Genomic DNA, 27,182 nt, shown 5'->3' on the forward strand with positions numbered 1-27,182 from the left:
ACAGACCCCTTGCAAAATCTTGCAAAACCTACTTGCAAAATCCGGCCATCGGAGGGTCACCGAAACATTTCCTGACCTTCCTTCCTTCTGTCCGGCTCATAAAAAGCACAGCTTGCTCCTGTAAAGATAGTCCTCTACTTATGACCATCTGTTTAGTGACCAAAGTTGCTGGGGGAAAAAAGTGACTTACGACCTGCTTTTCACACTTACGACTGTTGCGGCATCCTCACGGTGACGTGATCAAAATTCGGACGCTTGGCAACTGACTCCTACTTACGACGGTGGCAGTGTGGTGGTGGGGTCATTCCCTTTTGTGACTTTCGGACAAAGCAAAAGTCAAATAGGGAAGCCGGATTCGCTTAACGACCGTGGCAAGAAAGGATGCAAAACGGGGCAAAATTCACAACTGCCTTGCTTAGCGACAGAAATGGTGTGCTCCGCTGTGGTCGTAAGTCGAGGACTACCTGCACAGGTAGTCCTCGACTTACAACAGCTCATTCAGTGACCGCTCAAATTTACAACAGCACTGAAAAACGTGACATGACCTTTGAACCATCCCCACGATCACGTGATCAAAATTCAGACGCTCGGCAACTGCTTCATACTTATGACCGCCGCTGTGTTCCGAGGTCATGACCTTCTGATGAGCAAAATCAACGGGGAAGACAGATTCACTTAATAACCATATTACTAACTTATTAACTGCAGTGATTCACCTAACAGCTGTGGCAAAAAAGGTCGTAAAACGGAGCAAAACTCACTTAACCAAGGTCTCCCTTAACAACAGCAATTTGGGGCTCCGTTGTGGTCGTAAGTCAGGGACGACCTGCATTGCATTTGGCAACAAGAGATCATGGGACTGGGATGCGGCCCAGGAAATTCACTTGAAATCCCAAATGCAGCAACTCTTGACAGGATGCTCATCCGTTTCCCATTTCAGCTGACCGACATTTCCTGAAAAACTGTCCAACTTTTCTGGTTTTCCCACAGTCCAAGGTCAGCGAAGTAGCGGAGGCCATGTCCGCTGGCTAATTCTGGACGGAAATGCTTCTCTTAAAGCAGGGGTTCCCAACCGGGGGGTGCTCGCCCTTCTTGGGGGGGGGGTGCGAGATGATATTCCACGGGGTGCAAAAACTTGGGTTTAGAGGTTTCAAAATTATAGTGTATATGTATAATTATATGCATATACCGTATTTTTCGGTCTATAAGACGCCCCTAGATTTACAGGAGGGAAAACAAGAAAAAAGAATTGTTTTCGGCCTCCGCGCATCACGTTTTCGCCCTCCCCGGCTCCCAGAAGCACTCTGCAATGCTCCACATGTCCCATTTTCTCCAAAAACAGGGCTGCTTTTGGCCTGCAGAGTGCTTTTGGGGCAGTGGTGGGTTTCAAATTTTTTTTACTACCGGTTCTGTGGGCGTGGCTGGGGAAGGATACTGTAAAATCTCCATTCCCTCCCCACTCCAGGGGAAGAATACTGCCAAATCCCCATTTCCTCCCGATCAGCTGGGACTCGGAAGGCAGAGAATAGATGGGCGTCAGTCAGAATTTTTAGTACCGGTTCTCCGAATGACTCAAAATTTCCGCTACCGGTTCTCCAGAATTGGTCAGAACCTGCTGAAACCCACCTCTGTTCTGGGGCCTGGGGAGGTCGAAAACACGAGGCACGGAGGGTTCGGGAGCCCAAAAAAATGTGCCCGTATTCGGTCTATAAGACGCACCGAAATTTCCACCCGCTTTTAGGAGAAGGAGTGCGTCTTATACTCTGAAAAATATAGTAATTACTTATTTTTTTTTAAGGGATGCGAGAATATATCAGAAGCATTCTAGGGGTACAGGATATAGAGAAGATTAGGAACCCCCGTTTTAAAGGCTTTCTTGGAGCCCAAAAAGGACGAGGGAGGGAGCCTGCTTTTCTATCACCAAAACTGCTGGGTTTGTACCGTCCATGAGTGGCAAGAGTTGCCAGCGAGGGTTACAGGCCGGGAGGACCCAAAGCTCCAAAAAGTGGCTAAATCCAAGCAGTTGCACATCCAATGCATCCAGTTTTGGTCCGCACAACATAAAAGAGATGTTGAGAGACTCTGGAGAAAGAGCAAAGAAAAAGAGTCCTAATAGACAATCACTTAAACAAGTCTTCAGAGTGTGGCGGCAGCCAAAAAAAGCAAATAGAACACTAGGTTGCATAGAATCAAAATCATGTGAAATATTAGTACCGTTTGATAAAGCCAGTGTTGATCACCATATTGCAAAAAAAAAAAAAAAAAAAACCGGTTGTTGAGATTTTGGAAAAAGTGCAGAGAAGAGCAACTAAGAGGATTAAAGGCCTGGAGAGTTGTTTTGTTTGTTTGTTTGTTTGTTTTATTAAATTTATATACCGCCCTAGTCCCGAAGGACTCAGGGCGGTGAACAGGCACAAAATAAAATACATAGATACAAAAGTTAAAAAACATAATTAAAACCAGATTAAATAATTTAGCCCGAGACAATTAAAAATCCCAATAATTTAAAACAGATTAAAATTTTGATTTAAAAGAATTTTAAAACAGGGGAGAAAATTAGGCTAGGCCAGCCTGATGGAATAAAAAGGTCTTGAGAGTGCGGCGGAAGGTGCGCAGATCCGGGATCCTCCGTATCTCCGGGGGGAGCTCGTTCCAGATCGTAGGTGCCCCCACAGAGAAGGCTCTCCCCCTAGGGGCTGACAGCCGACATTGTTTGGCTGATGGCACCCGGAGGAGCCCCTCTCTGTGGGAGCGTACTGGTCGGTGGGAGGCTGTTGGTGGTAGTAGGCGGTCCCGTAAGTAACCAGGTCCTAAGCCATGGAGCGCTCTGAAGGTGGTAACCAAAACCTTGAAGCGCACCCGGAAGACCACCGGGAGCCAGTGCAGCTCGCGCAGGAGAGGTGTCACACGGGAGCACCATGTCGCTCCCATAACCACCCGCGCGGCCGCACTCTGCGCCAGTTGGAGCCTCCGGGTGCTCCTCAAGGGGAGCCCCATGTAGAGAGCGTTACAGTAGTCCAGGCGGGAAGTGACGAGGGCATGAGTGACTGTGTGTAGGGAGTCCCGATCCAGAAAGGGACGCAACTGGCGAATCAGGCGAACCTGATGAAAAATCCTCCCGGTCACGGCCGTCAAGTGTTCTTCTAAAGACAGCCGTGAATCCAGGAGGACGCCCAAGTTGCGAGCCCTCTCCGTGGGGGCCAGCGATTCGCCCCCAATAGTCAGCGATGGCGTCAACTGACTATATCGGGACGTCGGAAACCACAGCCGCTCGGTCTTGGATGGGTTGAGCCTGAGCCTGTTCCTCCCCATCCAGATCCACACGGCCTCCAGTATTTGAGGGTCTGACCCCAAGAAGAAGGGGGGGGTCAGCCTATTTTCCAAAGAAACAATAGATGGAAACTAATGAAGGAGAGAAGCAGCCTGGAACTAAGGAGAAACTTTCTAGCAGTGAGGACAATTAACCAGTGGAACTGCTTGCCACCAGAAGGTGTGGATGCTTCATCACTGGAGGTTTTCAAGAAGAGAGTGGACAACCATTTGTCTGAAATGGCATAGGGCCGTGATGGTGAACCTATGGCATCCGTGCCACAGGTGGCACGTGTAGCCATATCGGTGGGCACGTGAGCTCAGCTCCAGCGCGCATGTGTGCACCGGCCAGCTGATTTTCAGGCCTTCTGGGTCTACCAGAAGCAGGGAAACAAGCTGTTTCCTGCCTCCAGAGGACCTTGGGGCGGGGGGAAGGCCCGTTTTTCTCTCTCCCCAGCCTCCAGAGCCTTTCTAGGAGTCTGGGGAGGACGAAACAGCCTCCCCCCCCCGGGAGGCCCTCCGGAGGCAAAAAACGGGCCTTCTGGTCCCACCGGAAGTTGACAAACAGGCTGTTTTCGGCCTTCGGAGGGCCTCCAAGGGGCATGGGGAAGGCTGTTTTCGCCCTCCCCAGACTCCTAGAAAGGCCCTGGCTATCACATGCCAGGAGTGTGGGGAGCGTAAGGGGGGGGGTTTGCGCACGCATGCACGGGGGCAGGGGCATAGAATTATGGGTGTAGGCACACACACGCACAAACCCCCCTGCTCCTGGCACGCGATGTCAAAAAGGTTAGCCATCATTGGTATAGGGGGTGAGACTAGAAGATCTCCAAGGTCCCTTCTAACTCTTGTTATTTTGTTCTTCCAGCAAAGGGGCAGGGATAATTGTGAGGTTGTAATTGCTACCTTTAGTTTTTTTACTTCCCTTAGAATAGGGGTCCCTAATCCCCGGGCTGTGGCCCACTACCAGGCTGTGGCCCGTTTGAAACTGGGGAGCGGCGGATGAGTGTGGCAGGTGCTTAACGCTGGCGTGTGACGCTCCATTTGCACGGGCTCACATGTGCGCCTGCATCACACACAACCATCCCCTCTTCTTCCCCCTCTCCATTTCCTACTGGTCCGCCAAGCAAGCCGGAACAGTTGGGGACCGCTGCTTTAGAACATAGAACAGGGAATCCCGGGATTCTGGAAGGGACCTCAGAGGACTTCTAGTCCACCCCTTTGCCCAAGGAAGGAGACCCTTCCACCATTCCTGAACAAATGGTCTTTTTTCCAGTCTTTTTTCTTGAAAACTGCCAATGAGGGAGCACCTACCATTTCTGGAAGCAACGTCTGAATGGCCAGTGTTTTATTTTTAAAAGCGGGTTTTTCAGCCAGTGGGATTTGGGAAATTCTTAATTTTAAAAAGTAAGCCAGATCACAGAAGAACTGAAGGGCTGTTCCCCAGACCTCCTTCCCCGCTGAGTTCAGCTGTTCTCCACCCATCCTGGAGCCAGCAAACATCTAGATTGGCACATTTGCTATCCTGGTGCCAGGATAGCAGTTATTTCCGTGGCCTGTCCCTGCTGGACCCCCCAATTTCCTCCTAAGGAAATGGGGGACAATAACAGATTTCCACCACCACCCCTCCTCCAGGTTGAGACCTTCCCCACCAGAGGGAATAACACCAATGGAGCTAAGAGTGACTTAGACTTTAGAATCAGAATAGAGTTGGAAGGGACCTTGTAGGTCATCTAGTCTAACCCTCCCACTCAAGCAGGAAATCCAATACCATTTCAGACAACTGACTGTCCAGGCTCTTTTTAAAAACCTCCAGTGATGGCAAGCTGTTCCACAGATTAATTGCTCTCACTGTCAGGCTGCTTCTCTCTTTGGTTAGTTTTCAAACATTGTTTGTTTCTTGTCCTGCCTTCTGGTGCTTTGGAGAATAGGGTGCCCCCCTCCTCTTTGTAGCAGCCCCTCAATTGCTAGAAGACTTCTAGTGGGGATTTCTAATGGGGACCAAAACTGGACGCAGGATTCCAGATGTGGCCTTACTAAGGCTTTATAAAGCGGTACTAATACTTCACGTGATTTTGATTCTATGCCTCTGTTTATACAACCAAGGATTGTATTAGCTTTTTTGGCTGCTGCTTTCTTTTTCTTTCTTTCTTTCTTTCTTTCTTTCTTTTTCTTTCTTTCTTTCTTTTTCTTTCTTTCTTTTTTTCTTTCTTTCTTTCTTTTCTTTCTTTCTTTTTCTTTCTTTCTTTCTCTTTCTTTCTTTTGTCCTTTCTCCTCCTCCTCCTCCTCCCCTCCCTCTCTTTCTTTTTGGCTGCTCAGTTGCTCTCCTCTGAACTTTTTCCAAACTCTCAACCTCTTTTTGATAGTATGGTGACCAAAATTGGTTGCAAGATTCTAGGTGTGGCCTTTATAAAGGCTTTATAAAGCGGGACTAATACTTCACATGATTTTGATTCTATGCCTCTGTTCATACAACCAAGGATCGTATTAGCTTTTTTGGCGGCTGCCAACCCGGCTGGCTCATAGTTAAGTGATTGTCCACTAGGACTCCAAGATCCCTCTCACAGTGACCGGTTTTGAGCCAGGTTTCGCCTAATCTGTACTTGTACCTTTGGTTTTTCCTGCCCAGGTGTAAAACCTTGCTTTTCTCCACATTAAATTTCATATTGTTGGATAGGGCCCGTTGTTCAAGTCTGTCAAGATCGTTTTGGATCCTGAGTTTGTCTTCTGGTGTAGGAAGTTAACACCTACCCCTTTTCCTAGAAGAATGAAATATTTTAGGAAATATTAAAAAGGCAGAATATTATGTTTCCCTGGATGAGAAATGGAGAAGCATGTTTTAAAGACGAAGCAGCTCCCACCTTCTTGCCCCCCCCACCCTTTGTCAATGGGTGAGAGGCAGAAACTCAATTCCCTCCCATCTTTGTCAAAAGACCATCATTTGCAACACAATAGGATCCATCTAGCAACAGAAACTAACACAATAGGACCCATCTAGCAACAGAAACTAACACAATAGGACCCATCTAGCAACAGAAACTAACACAATAGGACCCATCTAGCAACAGAAACTCACCACATGGCACCTGGGAAGATTACATCAGCCAGCAAGGCTAGCTAAGACCCCCACCCTCTGGGAGTCTGACAACCAATCAGGATACTCTTTCTGGGCCCCAGGAAGTTCAAAGCCAGAGAGGGCATAAAACCCGGGGACTCACTGCGTCTCGTCCCTTTTTCTGTTCAGGAACTCAAACCATGTGATCCTGTCCACCATTAAACCATCTTTCCAAGCAGTCTCCATGTTTCCAGTGTCTTTTTCCCCACTTGGAGCTGAACCCAGAAGGATATTTCTTCCAATACTGGGGTGTTGGCTACTTCATTTCTGGGAGTTGAAGCCCACCCATCTTCAAGTCTAAATTTTTTAGCTACATTTTTTAGCTGGCCTGATTTTTTTAACTTTTTTAATTTTTTAAAAATTTTAAAACGGGTGTTTTATTTGAATAGCTGGGCCAAATTATTTAATATGCTTTTAAATTGTTTTTACATTTTATATTTGTGTGCTTTTACTTTTGGCTGTACACCGCCCTGAGTCCTTCGGGAGAAGGGCGGTATATAAATTGGAATAATAAATAAGTAATAAATAAAAGTCTCCAAGGTGGAGAAACACTGATCTATCTAATTTATACAGTATATTTTTTCTCTCTTTCACTCTCTTTCTCTCTCTCTCTCTCACACACACACAAATGTATAGGGCAGCCCAACTCACACACAGGTAACTCGGGGCAGCTTATTATGATCTATATGCAAATCGAATTCAGCCAGGTGCCTGTGTGATTCCAACACACCTTTCCCGAGGGAAGGGCTGTGAAACACTGCAAAACTTTTCTTGGTTGCATCACCCTCCCAAGCTTTCACTTTCGCTCCCCCCCCCCGCTCCCTTTCCAAAGCCAAGCTTCATCCGATTCTAACCAATCCCAGGGCCTCTCGGATCTCTTCTTTGCAAACCTCGCCCTGGCCTCTGAGCATGTGCAGAGGTTTTCTTGTTTTCCTTCACCCGCCCGCCTTCCTTTCCCAGCCCACCTGCGCCGCCTTTGCGATTAAAGGAGGGGGCCTGTCCCAACCTGGCGCTTTCCAGGTGGAGAGCCACATCTCCCATCATCCCCAGGCGGCCGGCTTGGCCTGGGATGGGAGTTGGAGTCCGACACCCCTGACGATCTGGGGCTGCTGCAAGGAAGTGCGGAGTTTCGGGGGAGGGGGGACTGCGCAAAGCCCCTCTCCCCTAAAGCTTCCTGCCCTTCTAAAGAAGCGGGTCGGGGGCGTTGCGCAGCCCCCTCCCCCGTATCCCCGCACCTCCTTGCAGGAACCCCAAATCAAAAGGGGCGTCGGACTCCCAAGTCCCATCGCAACAGCCCCCAATGGCCAGGGTCATAGGACTCCGAGTCCCATCGCAGCAGCTCCCAAAGACTAGAGTCTTAGGACTCCAAGTCCCATTAGCCCCCAATGATCGTAGGACTCATTAGAATAACCCCCAATGGCCAGGGTCTTAGGACTCCGAGTCCCATCGCAGCAGCTCCCAAAGACTAGAGTCTTAGGACTCCAAATCCCATTAGCCCCCAATGGTCGTAGGACTCCAAGTCCCATTAGCCCCCAATGGTCGTAGGACTCCGAGTCTCATCACAGCAGCCCCCAATGGCCAGGGTCTTAGGACTCCAAGTCCCATCGCAGCAGCTCCCAAAGACTAGAGTCTTAGGACTCCAAGTCCCATTAGCCCCCAATGGTCGTAGGACCATTAGAATAACCCCCAATGCCCAGGGTCTTAGGACTCCATGTCCCATCACAGCAGCTCCTAAAGACTAGAGTTTTAGGACTCCAAGTCCCATTAGCCCCCAATGGTCGTAGGACTCCAAGTCCCATTAGAATAACCCCCAATGGCCAGGGTCGTAGGACTCCAAATCCCATCGCAGCAGCTCCCAAAGACTAGAGTCTTAGGACTCCAAGTCCCATTAGGCCCCAATGGTCGAGGGACTCCAAGTCCCATTAGAACAGTGGTTTGTCAGGGTCTTAGGACTCCATGTCCCATCGCAGCAGCTCCCAATGGCCAGAGTCCCATTAGCCCCCAATGGTCGTCGGACTCCAAGTCCCATTAGAACAACTCCCAATCACCAGGGTCTTAGGACTCCAAATCCCATCGCAACAGCTCCCAAAGACTAGATTCTTAGGACTCCAAGTCCCATTAGCCCCCAATGGTCGTAGGACTCCAAGTCCCATTAGAACAACCCCCAATCGCCATGGTCTTAGGACTCCATGTCCCATCGCAGCAGCTCCCAAAGACTAGTCTTAGGACTCCAAGTCCCATTATCCCCCAATGGTCGTCGGACTCCCAAGTCCCATTAGAATAACCCCCAATGGTCAGGGTCGTCGGACTCCAACGCCCATCGCGCACCAGCCCCGCCGCCTGGGGATGATGGGAGCTGGGGTAGCCTCCCCTTCGAAAAGCGTCCCGCAGCGCAGCCTCTGGCGCAATCGGGCTGCAATCGGCGAGGCGGAGCCCGCGGCCGTTCCTGCTGCAATCCGCGCTGCCGGCCGCATCAGCCGGCATCCGAGGAGGAGCCGGAGGCGGAGGGAAGGGAAGGCGGCGCTGCCCGCAGAGCCCAACCCCGCTGCGGCCGGGGTTGCATCATCCCCGCGGCTCGGGCTGGAGCGGCGGCGGCGGCGGGGCTCAGACAAAGCGGCTCCACGGGGTCGGTCGCAACGGCGAGGATGGCCCCCAGAAGCTGCTGAGACCCCCCCCCAAACCCCGCCAGGGGTCTTTCCCGGGGTCGCTTCTCCGGGCGAAGGAAGGCAGAGCAGCCCCCCGAAACCCAGTGCACGGCTGCGGTGCGAAGGTAGGGGCAGGCGAGGGGAAAGCCCATTTGGGGAGGGGGTCTTGCTGGGGTGCTGATGCCGCGTGGGGTGGGGGGCGATGATGACAACGCGTTGCAAGCCTTCCATGCAACGGGAGAGTGGGGGGCTTCCTTTCTCCCGATTCTTCCTCTGCCAGGTACTTCGCGGGAGCTTCATCTCCCACCCCATAGAGCCCTTTGTCCATGCTCAGAGGTCCCCCTGTTCACTGAGCCGCCTTTCCCCACCACCGCCTCCAAGCACCGTAAGGACCCTTCTCTCAGTCCCACAGAATTGCAGGTTGACGCTTTTTGGGGGTGGGTGGGTGGGTGTAGAAAGGTAAACGGGGAAGGGAGGGAAAATTTGAGGAGTGGGGAGCAGAAGGGGAAGGGGCTCGGTTTCAGAGAGAGGCAAAAATCCACCCTTGCAAAAAAATATCTCCCTCCCCTCCGAGAGTTACTCCGGTAGAGGTAGAGGTAGAAGTGCCACAGGTGCCACACTCCAGGTAGAGGTGCCACAGGTGCATTCTCAAATTGAGACGAAGGGGCGGGGGGGGGACGACTACAGGCCCCATAATCCTCAGCCGGCCTGGTTTTGGGGTCCGGGGGGGGGTTGGCAGGTTAGGGGGGGGGAAAAGAGACTAAGCCACCTCCTGGCACAAATGGTTCAGTGGAGAAGGAAGAATTGGGAGTTGCTGATTCAGCCCCGGCGCATTGCTCAGTATGGCTGCATCATCAGCCATGAGTGGCCCATGAAGGAGTCACCCTGGTATGTGCTTGGCACACGGGAAGAGGGCAAAGGCCAGGCCAGGCTGGGATCTGGCACTTTTGGGGCACCCTAGACAAGGATTGGACCTGTTTTGCAACTTTGAAATAAGCCCCATAAAATGATTTGCCGATAAACCCCGTTACAAGTAGTCCTCGACTTACGACGGCAATGGAGCCCCCCAAGTTTCTGTTGCTAAGTGAGACGGTTAAGTGAGTTTTGCCTCACTTTATGACTCTTCTTGCCACGGTTAAGTGGATCACTGCCAATGTGAAGTTAGTAACACAATCATTAAGTGGATCACTACTGATGTGAAGTTAGTAACACGGTCATTAATGTTAAATTAGTAACATGGTCATTAAGTGGATCACTGCTGATGTGAAGTTAGTAACACAGTCATCAAGTGGATCACTGCCGATGTTAAGTTAGTAACAGTCATTAAGTGGATCACTGCTGGTGTGAACTTAGTAACATGGTCGTTAAAGCGAATCAGGCTTCCCCATTGACTTGGCTTGTCAAAAGGTCGTAAAAGAGGATCACGTAACCCCGGGACACTGCAACCGTCATAAATGCGAGACAGTTCCCAAGCATTTAAATTTTTAAAATGTTTTTAATTGGTTTGTCACTTTTTAAATTATGGGGCCAAATAAATATATATTCTTTTAATTGTTTTTAATGTTTGTATTTTATGTTTCTTATTTGTGGCTGAACACCGCCCTGAGTCCTCCGGGAGAAGGGCGGTATATAAATTCAAAAATAAATAAATAAATTTAAACTTCGATCACATGACCAGGGGGATGCTGCAATGGTCACAAAGTGTGGAAAATGGCCATAAGTCACTTTGTTTTTTTTTCACTGCCATTGCATTTTCAAACAGTCACTAAACGAAGTGTTGTAAATTGAGGACTAGCTGCATTTAGATCAGTCCCTGCTGATGTGCAGGGACTTTCTACAGAAAAATAAGCCAGAGGGGATATATGGTTGCGTGTGCCACTGCTGATTGGTTTTTTATTTTCTCACCTGGGGGCGAGAAGGAACTTTGCCACAGGTGAGCAAAGGTGAGCTGCTTTGCCAACCTCTTGCAACATGCCCTGGATGACTCACTCACCTGTGTGTGGCGAGGGAGAAGGACACCTGAGTTGGCATCTTGGCAAAGCTTTGATTTTGGATGGGAAACCCGGAAAGGGGGCCTTGGTGCTCTCTGAGTGGGTTGGCTTTTTAGGGCAGGTGTTTCTGTACCCAAATTAAGTAACCCAACTAGGTAGGACCAGCACCGATGACGTTACCTAGTCTGAGTAATGAAAAGGGTGAAAATATTCTCCAAAGCACCTGAAGGCAGGACAAGAAGCAACGGATGGAAACTCGTCAAGGAGAGAAGCAACCTGGAATTAAAGAGAAACTTCCTAACAGTGAGGACAATTAACCAGTGGAACTGCTTGCCACTAGAAGTTGTGTGTGTGTGTGTGTGTGGGCTCCATCGCTGGAGGTTTTTAAGAAGAGACTGGACAGTCACTTGTCTGGAATGTTATAGGAGTCAGGGGGTTGGACTAGAGGACCTCCAGGGTCCCTTCCATTTCTGCTATTCTGTAACGCTGTTCACACATGTACTTCAAGCTCCACCGCTGAGGCCTGGGAAGATGTTATAGCAAAATAGGGAAAGCGGCGTCCTTGAGGGTCATCATCGTCGGAGCGTTTTCCTTTGTAACTTTGAAAGAATGCAGCTATTGTTCAGGAAATCCAGATTGAGATTGTGAGCAAGAGAGCTGCCTTGTGCTCAGCCTCCTGAGTCAATGCCAGGAGGAACTTACTCTGTCTTTACATCAGCCGCTGTGGCTGCAACGGTGGTGGTCTTGCGGCAGAAGCTTCAAAGCTATTGCATGATTTTTGGACACCCTCCTCCTCCTCCTCCTCCTCCTCCTCCTCCTCCTCCTCCTCCTCCTCCTCCTCCTCCTCCTCCTCCTCCTCCTCCTGTCTGCAAACCCCACTCCCTTCTAGCACTGATGCTGTTACCTAGTTGGGTCATGAAATGGATCATATGACGGCCGTGGCCAGGAGAGCTTTTTATCAGGTTCGCCTGATACACCAGTTGCGTCCCTTTCTGGACCGGGATAATAATAATAATAATAATAATTTTATTTCTATACCGCCCTTCTCCCGAAGGACTCAGGGCAGTGTACAGCCAATTTAAAAACACAAGACACAACAATGATTAAAAATTAAAATAATTAAATAGATTTGGCCGGTTTAAAACCCCAAAAATTTAAAATACCCCAATTTAAAATTATTATGTTGATAGCCCGGCCTGGCGGAACAACAGGGTCTTGAGGGCACAGCGAAACACCCGGAGGTCGGAGATCTTACGTATTTCCGGGGGCAGTTCATTCCACAGGGCTGGGGCTCCCGCAGAGAAGGCCCTCCCCCTGGGTGTCGCCAGCCGACATAACTTGGCCGATGGCACCCTGAGGAGACCCTCTCTGTGGGAGCGGACTGGCCGGTGGGAGGCTGTTGGTGGCAGAAGGCGGTCTCGAAGGTACCCAGGTCCAATGCCATGGAGCGCTTTAAAGGTGGTAACCAACACCTTGAATCGCACCCGGAAGACCACTGGGAGCCAGTGCAGCTCGCGCACGAGGGGTGTCACGTGGGCACAACGAGTTGCGCCCATAACCACCCACGCGGCCACATTCTGGACCAGTTGGAGCCTCCGAGTGCTCTTCAAGGGGAGCCCCATGCCCTGCACAAGGTCACTCATGCCCTCGTCACGTCCTGTCTGACTACTGTAACGCTCTCTACATGGGGCTCCCCTTGAAGAGCGCTTGGAGGCTCCAACTGGTCCAGAATGCGGGTGGTTATGGGGGCGACTCGGTGCACCCACGTAACACCCCTCCTGCATGAGGTGCACTGGCTCCCGGTGGTCTTCCGAGTGCGATTCAAGGTGTTGGTTACCACCTTTAAAGCGCTCCATGGCTTAGGACCAGGGTATATATGAGATCGCCTTCTGCCATCGACAGCCTCCCACCGGCCAATACGCTCCCACAGAGAGGGGCTCCTCAGGGTGCCGTCGGCCAAACAATGTTGACTGGCGATGCCCAGGGAGAGAGCCTTCTCTGTGGGGGCACCAGCCCTCTGGAATGAGCTGCCTCTTGAGATTCGTCTCATCCCCGATCCACGTACCTTTCGCTGCGCCTTGAAGACCCTTCTGTTCCAACAAGCCGGCCTGGCCTAATATGAATTTTAGAATGGATGTATGTGTGTTTTAATCTATGGGCTAATTTTTTATATATTCAATTTTTAATTGTTTTAAATTTTGTATATTTATATGGCTGCACACCGAGAGTCCTTCGGGAGAAGGTCGGTATAGAAATCTAATAAATCAAATCAAATCAAATGTCTGCAAGAAAACCACCAAGCTCAGAGAGCGCCAAGGACCCTGCAGTCTCCTCCTCCTCCTCCTTTCGGCAAACCCCACTCCCTTCTAGCACTGATGCTGTTACCTAGTTGGGTCATAAAACGTCTGCAAGAAAAGCCACCAAACTCCAATTACAATCCCAAGGGCCAGGCACAGAACTAGGAAAGGGATCTGAATCCTTGCCAGCCATGACTTTTTTGACCTAAAATGCCTTGAGCTGACCTTAACCCTTTCCTCTCCCCTGTGCTCTTCCCCAGATGAGCCTCTTGGTGCCAAAGACTCGCGCAGAGGCCCACGTGCCGAAAAGGAGACTGTGCTGTGAGAAAGCGTCAAAATCGGGCGGCTCGGCACCCAAGCGCCCGCGTGTGGACAAGCTTCTGGGGCCATCACCCTGCCTCCAGCCCCTGCCTCAGTGCCCTCCCGCCGCGGATCAGGGTTCGAGCATCACTCAGATCGGCCCCTACATCCTTCTGGAGCCCACAGAAGGTGGACGCACTTACAGGGCAGTGAACAGACACACCGAGGCAGAGCTGACTTGCAAGGTATGAGATGGTGGGTGTACAGATAGATAGAGGATAGAAAGATAGATAGATAGATAGATAGAAAGACAGATAGATAGATAGATAGATAGATAGATAGATAGATAGATAGATGATAGATAGATGATAGAAAGATAGATAGATAGATGATAGATGATAGAAAGATAGATAGAGGATAGAAAGATAGATAGAAAGACAGATAGATAGATAGATAGAAAGATAGATGATAGAAAGATAGATAGATGATAGAAAGAGATAGATGATAGATAGATGATAGAAAGACAGATGATAGAAAGATAGATAGATAGAAAGATAGATGATAGAAAGATAGATAGAAAGATAGATGATAGATAGATAGATATAGATGATAGAAAGATAGATGATAGATAGATGATAGAAAGATAGATAGAAAGATGATAGATAGATAGAAAGATAGATGATAGATAGATAGATGATAGAAAGATGATAGATAGATGATAGAAAAATAGATGATAAATAGATGATAGAAAGATAGAAAGTTAGATGATAGAAAGATAGATAGATAGAAAGATAGATGATAGATAGATGATAGATAGATGATAGATAGATAGAAAGATAGATGATAGATAGATAGATAGAAAGATAGATGGATGAGAGATGATAGATAGTAGATGGATGGATAGATAGACAGACAAGTTAGATAGATTAGAGAAAGAGAGAGAGAGAGAGATGACAGAGTATGCCTTACCAAAATTTGTATGGCAACAGAACTGATATGTTTCTTTGCATTAAGATAATAATTCTTTGAGGGTAGTAACAGTCGAAGGGCAGAGACGTAACTCGAAGTTTGCTAATTATGAACATCTATCCTTACATCATCTATTACCTATGCGTATGTGTGACTATTATTTTCTCCTCCTTTGCTGAAATGTATATAAACGAACTGCTGTAAATCCAGGCCCACCTATATTCTCTTTAGCACAGCCACCCCAGGGAAGGGAGACTAATTGCATGGCTGACGTAGTTTTCTCTATGTGATCTCATCGGTGCAAAGATCTTGTTCCCGATCTGTCACATTCAACAACTAAACTTTACACATTTATTCTCTTCCTGGGTCGGCTTGTGGTGGCTGGGGGATTCTGGGAATTGAAGTCCACACATTTTAAAGCGGCCGAGCTTGAGAAACACACTTTCTAGACCGGGGGTCTCCAACCTTGGCAACTTTAAGCCTGGTGGACTTCAATTCCCAGAATCCCCCAGCCACTACAAGCTGACCCAGGAAGAGAATAAATGTGTAAAGTTTAGTTGTTGAATGTGACAGATCGGGAACAGATCTAGCTAGCTATCATCTATTTAATATCTATCTTTCTATCATCTGTCTGTCTTTCTGTCTGTCTGTCTTTCTATCTATCTATCTATCTATCTATCTATCTATCTATCCCTCTCTATCATTATCTCTCTCTCTCTCTCCCTCTCTATCATTATCTATCCCACTCTCTCTCTCTCTCTCTCTCTCCCTCTCTCTATCATTATCTATCTGTCCCACTCTCTCTCTGTCTATCCCTCTCTATCATTATCTCTCTCTCTCTCTCTCTCTCTATCCCTCTCTATCATTATCTCTCTCTCTCTCTATCCCTCTCTATCATTATCTCTCTCTCTCTCTCTCTCTCTCTATCCCTCTCTATCATTATCTATCTATCCCACTCTCTCTCTGTCTATCCCTCTCTATCATTATCTCTCTCTCTCTCTCTCTATCCCTCTCTATCATTATCTATCCCACTCTCTCTCTCTCTCTCTCTCTCTCTCCCTCTCTCTATCATTATCTATCTGTCCCACTCTCTCTCTGTCTATCCCTCTCTATCATTATCTCTCTCTCTCTCTCTCTCTATCCTTCTCTATCATTATCTCTCTCTCTCTCTCTATCCCTCTCTATCATTATCTCTCTCTCTCTCTCTCTATCCCTCTCTATCATTATTTATCTATCCCACTCTCTCTCTGTCTATCCCTCTCTATCATTATCTCTCTCTCTCTCTCTCTCTCTCTATCCCTCTCTATCATTATCTATCCCACTCTCTCTCTCTCTCTCTCCCTCTCTCTATCATTATCTATCTGTCCCACTCTCTCTCTGTCTATCCCTCTCTATCATTATCTCTCTCTCTCTCTCTCTCTCTACCCCTCTCTATCATTATCTCTCTCTCTCTCTATCCCTCTCTATCATTATCTATCTCTCTCTCTCTCTCTCTCTCTATCCCTCTCTATCATTATCTATCTATCCCACTCTCTCTCTCTATCCCTCTCTATCATTATCTATCTATCTATCTATCTATCTATCTATCTTATCTATCTATCTATCCCTCTCTATCATTATCTCTCTCTCTCTCTCCCTCTCTATCATTATCTATCTGTCCCACACTCTCTCTCTCTCTCTCCCTCTCTCTATCATTATCTATCTGTCCCACTCTCTCTCTGTCTATCCCTCTCTATCATTATCTCTCTCTCTCTCTCTCTCTCTATCCCTCTCTATCATTATCTCTCTCTCTCTCTCTCTCTATCCCTCTCTATCATTATCTCTCTCTCTCTCTCTATCCCTCTCTATCATTATCTATCTATCCCACTCTCTCTCTCTATCCCTCTCTATCATTATCTATCTATCCCACTCTCTCTATCCCTCTCTATCATTATCTCTCTTTCTCTCTCCCTCTCTATCATTATCTATCTATCCCACTCTCTCTCTCTCTATCCCTCTCTATCATTATCTATCTATCTATCTATCTATCTATCTATCTATCTATCTATCTATCTAATCTATTAACTCTCTCTCATCTATTTATCTCTCTCTCTCTCTCCCTGCAATCTATCTATCAAATTTATAGGCCTCCCGTCTTACCCCCAGATCATTCTGCCGCTTGATCTTTTTTCTCACCTCTTTCTCTTCCCTTCCAGGTTTATCCGGCCAAGAGCTACCCCGAGGTGATGGAGCCCTACGCTGCTCTCCCCTTGCACCCCAACATTGCCCAGGTGGTAGAGATCATCGTGGGAGACCAAAACGTTTACATCTTTTTTGAGCCCGGGAAGGACAACATGCACGACTTGGTGAGGCAGCGCAAGCGTGTGCCGGAGTCCGAGGCGGTTGCTCTTTTCCGACAAATGGCCGAAGCCGTCGCCCACTGCCACCAGCACGGCATCGTCCTCCGAGACATCAAACTGAGGAAGTTTGTCTTCGCGGATCGAGAACGGTGAGAATTGAAAAGACCGGCTGATTTTCCCAGAGCAACACAAAAAAGTTGCCGCAGAAAAATCCTAGATTTTAGTTCATTTGCCATCAGACATTATTAAAATTAAACATAATCTCAGCAAAGTGTCCAATTAACATGCCTCCCATTTAGCAGATTTCAGTCTAATTGTCAGGGAATTGCGCAGTCAGAGACACTGACGCAAAGTTGTAGTTTTATATAAAATAAATCTATTTTATATTGAGATTTACAGCAGACAAGAGAGCCGGGAGCATCATGAGGTAAATCAAATCATGAGGTAAAGCACCCAGAAGAAAAAAGGCGGGGAAAAAAGGGAAACGCCCTCTTTATGCTCGCGGCAACCAATCATAGCATAGATTGCCTCATGCATGAGCCAGCACTCTGGCTGGAACCTCATGAGGTAAATCAAGGAGCCTTACAGAGGACATAGAGGAAAAAAAGGCGGGAAAAAAGGGAAACTCCTCTTTTACACCCAGGAACCAATCATATCATAGATTGCCTCATGTACGAGTCAGCACTCTCCAACTAATCAGTTACAACTGTGTGTTCAGGCCCATTGCACACTTCGACTGGCCATAGCCAGTTCCTGCAACCATTCTTCATATGTTTTAGCCTCCAGGCCTTTAATCCTCTTAGTTGCTCTTCTCTGCACTTTTTCCAAAGTCTCAACCTCTTTTTTTTGTAATGTGGGGACCAAAACTGGATGCAGAATTCCAGGTGTGGCCTTACTAAGGCTTTACAAAGCGGTGCTAATACTTCACCTGATTTTGATTCTATGCCTCTGTTTATATAAACAAGAATTGTGTTAGCTTTTTTGGCTGCTGCTCCCTTCCTTCCTTCCTTCCTTCCTTCCTTCCTTCCTTCCTTCCTTCCTTCCTTCCTTCCTTCCTTCCTTCCTTCCTTCCTTTCTTTCTTTCTTTCTTTCTTTCTTTCTTTCTTTTCTTTCTTTCTTTCTCTTTCTTCCTTCCTTCCTTTCTTTCTCTCTCTTTTTCTTTTTCTTTCTTTCTTTCTCTTTTTCTTTTTTTCTTTCTTCTCCTTCTCCTCCCCTCCTCTCTCTTTCTTTTTGGTTGCTCAGTTGCTCTTCTCTGAACTTTTTCCAAACCCTCAACATCTTTTTTGTAATGTGGGGACCAAAACTGGATGCAGGATTCCAGGTGTGGCCTTACTAAGGCTTTACAAAGCGGTGCTAATACTTCACGTGATTTTGATTCTATGCCTCTGTTGATACAACCAAGGATCGCATTGGCCTTTTTGGCGGCTGCCGCACACAGCTGGCTCATGTTTAAGCAATCGTCCATTAAGATTCCAAGATCCCTCTCACAGTTGCTGTTTTTGAGCTAGTTCTCGCCTAATCTGTGCTTCTACCTTTGGTTTTTCCAGGTCTAAGTTGCTGCTGGAGAACCTGGAAGATGCCCAGGTCCTGCTGGGTTCCGATGATGCCTTGGTGTATAAGCATGGATGTCCAGCTTATGTGGGTCCCGAAATCCTGAGCTTCAAGGGCTCCTACTCCGGAAAGGCAGCTGATATCTGGAGCCTGGGGGTGGTCCTCTACACTCTCTTGGTGGGCTGCTACCCCTTCCAGGGCACCAAGCCAATCTCATTGTTTACCAAGATCTGTCACGGACGTTTTACAGTTCCGGCCGACCTCTCGCCCAAGGCCCAGTGCCTTATCCGGTGCCTCTTGCGAAGGGATCCGGCTGAAAGGCTGACCGCCAGCGGGATCCTGCTCCATCCTTGGCTGGTTTCGAACCCAGTCCCCAAACCATTGGGGGTCAGCCCCCCTGGAGGGCAGGGACTGGACCAAGTGGTTCCCGAAATGGGGAGCCGCCGAAAGAATTTGGATAAATTGCGAGGAGAGGACAGATGAAGTGGCCTTGAGGGGAAGAATGCGGAAGAAAACAAGGATGTGGCATTGAAAGCCATATCTCAGCCGCCTTGGAAGTGCCTTTGGAGGGACAAACTACCTTTCACCTTTGCCCTTCCATGGGGCAGGGGTCACTTTGTCCCAAAACATGGGTAGAGAAGGGCTTCACCCCCTCTTTGTCCTTTGCGTTCTTGCCTATGCCAAAGAAACCTAGAGGAGTTTTGTCAAGCACCAGCAAGCTCTTAAAAGAGGGCTGTTTTGCACCTTTAATTTGGGATCTGTATTGCTGATCTGGACAAGGACCTTGGAACCTGCTGGAATGATTGATGGGAGAAAGAGATCTAGCATGGATGATGTTACGTAGTTTGGTGAAGAGATGTCTGGAAGTAAACAGCTAAGCTCAGAGAGCACAAAGGACCCTGCTGTCATCTTTCTCCTCCTCCTCCTCCTCCTCCTCTCTTCAAACCCCACTCCCTTCTAGCACTGATGATGTTCCCTAGTTGGGTCACGAAACGTCTGCAAGAAAACAGCCAAGCTCAGAAAGCACCAAGGACCCCACAATTCTCCTCCTCCTCCTCCTCCTCTTCCCGCTCTTCCTCCTGCTCCTCCTCCCCCCCCCTTTCTCCTTCTCCTTTCTGCAAAGCCCTGTCCCTTCTCCTATTGATGATGTTACCTAGCTTGGTTATAAGATGTCTGCGAGAAAACAGCCAAGCTCTGAGACCACCAAGGACCCCGTAAAAAGAGATCTGGTGGCAGGGAGATTATGCTTTTTCCCGCATCCCAGGGCTGGATTTCATGTTCCACCATTTCAGGGGAAGGAATGGATGGGAGTGATCGAGTGATGGGCATTTCTGCATGGGATTATTTTCCCTGATGCCAAAGAAAAGGTTGAGATGGAAGCAGGGACTGGTGCTTTCTGAGGGGGGGGGAAGAGGGTAGCCTCGGGGGGTGGGGGGAAGAGGTCAAAGGGAGGGGGGTCCTTGGGTTAGCTTTCCCTGTTTTTTTTTCTGACACCCCCCCAAAACTGAGGTGGCCTTCAATTGCTTGCATCCCGCCGTCCTTAGGATGAATAATTACACTGTGAACGGGTTGGGTTAATCAGACTTTTTCAAACTTGCTCCTTTTAAGATGTACGGGTCAACTCCCAGAATTCCTCGGAGAGCTGGGGAATTCTGGGAGTTGAAGTCCGCCCGTCTTAAAATTGGCCAACGTTGAAAAATATTGGCTCGCCAACATCTCTTCTGTCCTTTATACCTTTTTTTTTTTTTTGGACGCAATCTTTTAAATTCCAAACTTGCCTTAAAAGGACGCTGCTGTCGATCCGGAAAACCTCTGCCCTATTTCTCACTTGAATTTTGTTTCACAACTCTACTTGACAGATGTGGGGTGTTTGGGGCCTTCTCTAGAGGAGCTTCCTTGATTCCAAAAATATGGTCCATTACATTCAAGGGCCTTGTGACTTTAGAAGACAATGTTTGCCGCCATGTTTTCTAATCTTGTTCACTTGGTTTAGGATTGCATTAGTGTGTGTGTGTGTGTGTGTGTTTTAACTATAGACCTGTGAAGATAGGATGGCAAAAGAAGGTTCTTGTTATGTGAGCTCATAGTTCTTGGTTGGGTTTGAAGACCAAGTCAAGATTTGAGGTCACCAAGATCTGGTCCTTCCTCCTGACCTCAGGATCCTCCCCATAATAATTCTGGATACCTCATTTCCTCAAGTTTCTTTCTCCAACTCCAGAAATTGAGATGATGTTGAAAAAGAGCCATTGTAGATCATGGTTGGGTTGAGGTGTAGCCATCAGAGAAGGTATATGTGGGTATTTATGCTGATTTTAACCACAGACCTGTGAAGATGGGTGGTTTTGAAGGAGGAAAAAGAAGAGCCTTGACATCTGAGTCCATAATTCTTGGTTGGGTTTGAAGACCAAGCCAAGATTTGAAGCCACCAAGATCTAGTCCTTTCTCTTGACCTCGTGATCTTCCCCTTAACAGTTATGGATACTTCTCTCTCTCAAGTTTCTTTCTCCCACTCCAGAAATTGAGTTGTTGTATGAAGAGGGCCATAGTAGATCATGGTTGGGTTGAAGTGTAACCATCAAGAAAGGCACTTGCTGAGTTACTTGAGCAAGATATGGTTGCGTCTGAGCTCCTCCCCCATTCCTCCAACCCTGAAGGACTTGGTTTATCCATTAGTTCCAAGAATGGAGCTGGTTTGGTCATGGGTGCTCAGGCAACCCAACTCAACCCAACCCAACTCATGGCATACTAGCTCTACTTGCAAGATGCCAACTCCGCATGCAAGATCTTCCAAGTTTTGCACTCCATGATGGAGAATCTTCTCCAGGAGAAGAACTGGGATTTATGGGGAGCCCCATGGCCATCTAGAGAAGATGCTTCAAGCAGCTCTGTGCTAGAGACAGTAACTGGAGGAGAAATTGGCCTGCCCTTCCCGAGAACCAGTCGAATTTCCAATGTGCCTGCAAAACTACCTCTCCCAGAATTCCTTGGGAAGACTTCCTGCTTGATCTTTATGGTTCCTGTGTGTGTGTGTGTGTGTGTGTGTGTGTGTGTGTGATCTTTGGGACTCAATTTGCTTTTGGGAGGATCAGTTTGGCCAAAGCATATGGATGGTCCTCAACTTACAACCATTCAATTAGTGACAACGGCACGGAAAGAAGTGACTTATGACTGTTTTGCACACTTACGACCATTGCCGCTTCCCCAGGGTCCCGCGATCAAAATTCAGACACTCAGCAACTGACTCGTATTTATGACGGTCGCAGAGCCCCGGGGGTCACATGATCCCCTTTTGCGACCAATGGGGGAAGCTGGATTCGCTTAAACAAGTGTGCTGCTAACTTCACTGAACGACTTGTGATAAGGAAGGTCGTAAAATGGGGCAGTACTCCTTTAACAAATGTCCCACTTAGCAACAGACATTTGGGGCTCCATTGTGGTTGTAAGTCGAGGACTACCTGTAAAAAAAATGCTTGCTTATTAGAGAGGTATTTTTCAACCTTAGCAACTTAAGATGTGTGAACTTCAACTCCGGTAGTCCTCGACTTACAACCACTCCTTTAGTGACGGTTCTAAGTGAAAAAACTGATGCACCATCGGTCCTCGCACTTACGACTGTCCCAGCATCTCCCGGTCACATGATCAAAAATCCAGGCCCTTGGCCAGCGTCATTAGCGAACGTCTCACAAGCAGAGTACAGTGGAGGAAGCCAGATTCGCTTAATGACCACACAATTCATTTAATGGCCACACAATTCACTTAACGACCACAGTGATTTGCTTCGCTGTGCGCCCCCCCCCAAAAAAATATAAAATCGGGTGAGATTCTCTTGCTTAGCAATGGAAAAACTCTGTCCCCCCCCCCAATTGTGGTCGTAATTCGAGGACTACCCGTATAGATGGCAGAAAGGGTTTTAATGGTTGCTACTCACCGGCTCCTTTAAAGAAAAGCAGATTTGATCCAGGGAGAATTCCCAGTGGATCCTCAACCAAGTACGGATTCCCCCGTGGCTGCATGTCGCGTGATCCTTTTTGTATTATGCATTACCCAGATTATCTCTTGTGTGTAGCAAACAACTATGTGCCTTTTTATCTTTGACAAAACAACCAGGGGAAGCCTCCTCACACCTGTTGGGCCTACACAACCTGCAGGTAAAATTCACTGTGAAGTCCCATGCATCAGGGTCTCTGATGAATAACAGAGCTGAAAGCTCTGGAGGTCATCTAGTCCAACCCCCCGCTCAGGTAGGAAGCCTTGTACCATTTCAGACAAATGGCTCTCCAATCTCTTCTTAAAAACCTCCAATGATGGAGCACTCACAACTTCTGGAGGCATTGGAAACGGAAGGCCATGAGTTCAAATCCTGACTTGGGGATGAAAACCGGCTGGGTGACTTTGAGCCAATCACCAGGAAGGCTGTGAGTTCTAGTCCTGCCCTGAGATGAAAGCCTGCGTTGGACCATTCACTCTCTCAGCCCAACCCACCTTACAGGGTTGTTGTGCGAAAACTGGAAGGAAGGAATATTTTGTGCGTTCGCCGCCTCGAGTTATTTGTCAAAATAATGAAGGCAGGATAAAAAATAAATAAGTGAGTGAAGTCCATAATTAAATGAATCGTGCAAACGGGCAGCCTTCGTTCTACAAAAAAGGAGCTAAAAGTTAAAAAAATTAAATTTTAACTTCACAGGGTTAAGATCTCCTGCATGTGTTGGGTGTGTGATTCTCACTTTGTGCCAGATTATAGTTTTATTTTCTTGGGGGTCGTACATTGTGTGAATAGCACTGCTGTGTTTGGTAAACCTGGGTTTAGCGTGCTGTGTGAACGGAGTCTCTCTTTTAAACAGTGAGTTTGCTGATTTTTCTGTCGTTTGGAAAATAAAATAAAAAAATAAATTGATTGGCATTTGTAGCAATATTTATTTGAGATTCTAAGTACCCAGAGAAGTTGGAATAAATTTTTTTCCCCTATATCCTGTTTCTGCAGTTTTTCTAAGGTACGGAGTTGAGTCTAAAGCAGTATTTTTCAAATTTGGCAATTTTTAAGATTTCTGGACAGAATAAACATAGCGTATATCAAACTGTTTAAAAATATATTTATTTAAAATACTCCTTAAAAGGAAGAGTTATATATTACTGCTTAAAAAAAATAAAGGGAAGACAAGCAGAAGACATCCAAGATCTGAATGAATGAAATAGCCTTATTAAATACTTTGTTCTTTACATGCAGTAGCTTATACACTGCTCAAACAACTAAAGGGAACACAAAACTACTGTATGTAACGAACAAAGTATTTAATAAGGCTATTTCATTCATTCAGATCTCGGATGTCTTCTGCTTGTCTTCCCTTTATTTTTTTGAGCAGTGTGTATATATATATATATATATATATATTTAATTTGACTTATATGCCGCCCTTCTCCGGAGACTCAGGGTGGCTTACAATGCGTTAAGCAATAGCCTTCATCCTTTTGTATATTTATACAAAGTCAGCTTATTGCCCCCACAAACCGGGTCCTCAATTTACCTACCTTAGAAAGGATGGAAGGCTGAGTCAACCTTGAGCCTGGTAAGATTCGAACCTGCAGAAATTGCAGGCAGCTGTGTTAATAACAGGGTGCATTAAACCACTGTACTACCAAGGCTCTTGGTATATATATTCTATATCACTGTTTCTCAAACTCGGCAACTTTAAAATGGGTGGACTTCAGTGGTGAAATCCAATTTTTTTTACTACTGGTTCTGTGGGCGTGGCTTGGTGGGCGTGGCAGGGGAAGGATACTGCAAAATCCCCATTCCCTCCCCACTCCTGGGGGAAGGATATTGCAAAATCCCCATTCCCACTCCATTCTGGGGCCAGCCAGAGGTGGTATTTGCCGGTTCTCCGAACTGCTCCAAATTTCCGCTACCGGTTCGCCAGAACCTGCTGGATTTCACCCCTGGTGGACTTCAAGTCCCAGAATTCCACAGCCAGCATGAGCAAAGCGAACGTGTGCTCTCGTTCCTGTTGCAAACCGGTAGTAAAGGTAAGTAGACCCCCACCCCTGATGTGGCCTTGCAAAGCTAATTGCCAATGAGGTCTTTGGCAGCGTGTCAAGGGAGATAAAGGTAGGTGCTTATCAGCCTTATCCCGAAGGACTGTGGAAGGCTTCTGTCGGACTCTTTTCCAACTCTTTGTGACTCATTACGGACTGTGAATAAACAATAATTCACAGCCGTTGAAATAAAAAGAGGATTTTTGGGACTAATCTTGTGCTTTTTACTGTCTCAGGAAGCCTAGGTTAGAACATGGCGTAGGGCAGAGGTCTTCAAACTTGGCAGCTTTAAGACTTGTGGACTTCAACTCCCAGAATTCTCCAGCCAGCATAGCTAAGAGGGAAGCATACGTATAGCATACGTTAAAAGGGAAAAATGAATAGGTTTACTATGTTCAATACTACATTACATTAATATCAATGTAATGAATGAAGTTGTAAATGTTGATGGTTATTGCACGAAGTTATTTGTACCCACTGTTTTAAGGCAGGGGTCTCCAAACTTGGCAACTTTTAAGACTTGTGGACTTCAACTCCCAGAGTTCCTCAGCCAGCAAAGTTCAGTAAAGCAAAGCATAGCTGGCTGGAGAATTCTGGGAGTTGAAGTCCACAAGTCTTAAAGCTGCCAAGTTTGAAAACTTCTGGTGTAGGGTTTCCTGCGATGGGGGCAAAAGTCGCTTAACGACCGCCTTGCTTGGGGCTCAGTTCTAACTGGAGGACCACCTGGCCTCTCTTCCCAGCTGGATTTTTTTTTTTAATTAAAAAAAAAAATTAATATAAACATTCCATCTTTCCTTAAACCAGGGGTTTCCAAAGCTTGGCAACTTTAAGACTTGTGGACTTCAACTCCCAGAATTCCTCAGCCAGCTTTGCTTTGCTTTGCTGACTGAGGAACTCTGGGAGTTGAAGTCCACAGGTCTTAAAAGTTGCCAAGTTTGGAGACCCCTGCCTTAAAACAGTGGGTACAAATACCTTCGTGCAATAATCATAAAAATTTACACCACCATTCATTACATTGATATTAATGTAATGTAGTACTGAGCATAGTAAATCTATTCATTCTTCCCTCTTAACGTATCTTCTAATAAGAATAAAATAATAATCCTAATAGTCATCATAATAATAACAATCGTCCTATGATTTAGATCTCTATCTGAACAGTATTTTCAACCCTTCTCTAATCCCCTCCTTTGATTTCCAACTTTCATTTTTATTCTCTTAACTATCCATGAAACAGTTAAAACTACCCATAAAATAATAATCATAAAATTATTATGAATTAATAATTTTAAATTATTATAAAGTTATAAATTATTATAATTATATAATAATTATAATTATTATATAATTATTATAAAATTATTTTCTTATTTCTTATTTCATCAAGCTGGCCTAAGTCTTTCCCCCTTTTTCCCCTATTTAAATGGAAATTTTAAATTTGGTTTTAAATTATTGGGGTTTTAAATTTGTCCAGCCAAATTATTTAATTCGTTTTATTTTATTTTAAATTTTGTATTTATATGTTTTTTTATTCTATGGCCGTTCACCCGCCCTGAGTCCTTCGGGAGTAGTACAAATTCAATAAAATAAGTAAAAATAAATAAATAAATTATTATTATTTGAATAATTTTGGCTGGCTCCCTTTAGGATGAAAAAAAAGTGGCAGCTGTTCCCCCCCAAAGTGGAGCCCCCCCCCAAAAAAGCAGCGGGAGAGCCTTAAATCTGGATTGGACGGGGGACCACCAGGTGATCTCAGAGCTGGGGGGGGGGAGAGAGAGAAAAATAAATAAATAAATAAAAACAAGTCCGGAAACAAATCCCCGCTAATCCGGCTCAGCTCTGCTTCCGGGGACTTGAAAAGGAGTCACTCCGGATTGTTTGCGGGGGTCGGCCACGGGAGGGGAGGGGGGGAAGGGGAGAAAAGACCCAGCCCCCGTGACGTCACGGGGATTCCCTCTTTGCCCGGGCTCCGAAGCGGAAGCCGCGTGCTCAGATCTGCTGCTGCTGCTCCTCCTCTCCGCCGCTTTGCTTTCGTTTTCCTGGAAGGAACCGAGCAGAAGCTGTAGGTCAGTTTTGCATGGACCCCCCCCCCTCTCCTTCACCCTCCCCTCCCCTCTTTTTTTTTGCAAACTCCCCTCCCCCGCCTGGGAAAAGGGGGGTATCCCGCGAGCTTGCAAGTTTTGCAGGGCGGGGCGGGAGGCCCAGGCCGCCTGGGGGTGGGAGTGGGGGTGGGGTGGGGCAGGATCTCTACTCCCCTCCCCCAGAGTTGTGTTTCTTTCCCCCCCCTCGTTCCTAGTCTTTGCCCTCCCCCCTCTCCAAAGAGGAAGGGGCTTCCTGCCCAGGCCGCCTGGGGGCTGGGGAAGGGGTTAAAAGGAGGTGGGGGGCTGGGGCTGGATCTCTGCTCCCCTCCCCCAGAGTTGTGTTTCCCTTCCCCCTCCTTCCTTCCTAGTCTCTGCCCTTCTCCCCTCCTCCCCAAAGTAGGGGGGCTTGGCTTGGCTTCCTGCAGCCTTGGAAAGTTTGCAACTTGTGTTTGTGTGTCTGTGTGTGTTTTTTGTGTGCCTTGCAAGGGGCCGGGAGATGCTATAGTCCCTCTCAGGCACGCAACCCCCTGCCCCCCCCACTCTCCACCCCCCCCCAAC

General features: G+C 47.2%; 2 protein-coding genes across 2 annotated transcripts in view; both read left to right on the top strand.

Annotated features, from left to right (window-relative positions):
- The first annotated feature begins 8,902 nt into the window (after positions 1-8,902).
- On the top strand, positions 8,903-23,478 carry TRIB3 (tribbles pseudokinase 3). Its single transcript, XM_060686084.2, has 4 exons — positions 8,903-9,191; positions 13,615-13,899; positions 16,819-17,111; positions 18,510-23,478. Exons 2-4 carry the CDS (start codon positions 13,615-13,617, stop codon positions 18,994-18,996), a joined length of 1,065 nt encoding a protein of 354 aa, XP_060542067.2. The 5' UTR covers positions 8,903-9,191; the 3' UTR covers positions 18,997-23,478.
- Positions 23,479-26,376: 2,898 nt separating this feature from the next.
- The window catches only part of RBCK1 (RANBP2-type and C3HC4-type zinc finger containing 1), a 36,110-nt gene continuing 35,304 nt past the window's right edge, over positions 26,377-27,182 (top strand). The window contains exon 1 of the mRNA XM_060686079.2: positions 26,377-26,609. The gene's annotated coding sequence lies outside the window, so the exon portion shown is untranslated. The remainder of the gene's footprint in view (positions 26,610-27,182) is intronic.

This window comes from Pantherophis guttatus, chromosome 3 (genome assembly GCF_059756535.1).
Source record: "Pantherophis guttatus breed Tessera chromosome 3, ASM5975653v1, whole genome shotgun sequence".
Taxonomy (NCBI): Eukaryota; Metazoa; Chordata; class Lepidosauria; order Squamata; family Colubridae; genus Pantherophis; species Pantherophis guttatus.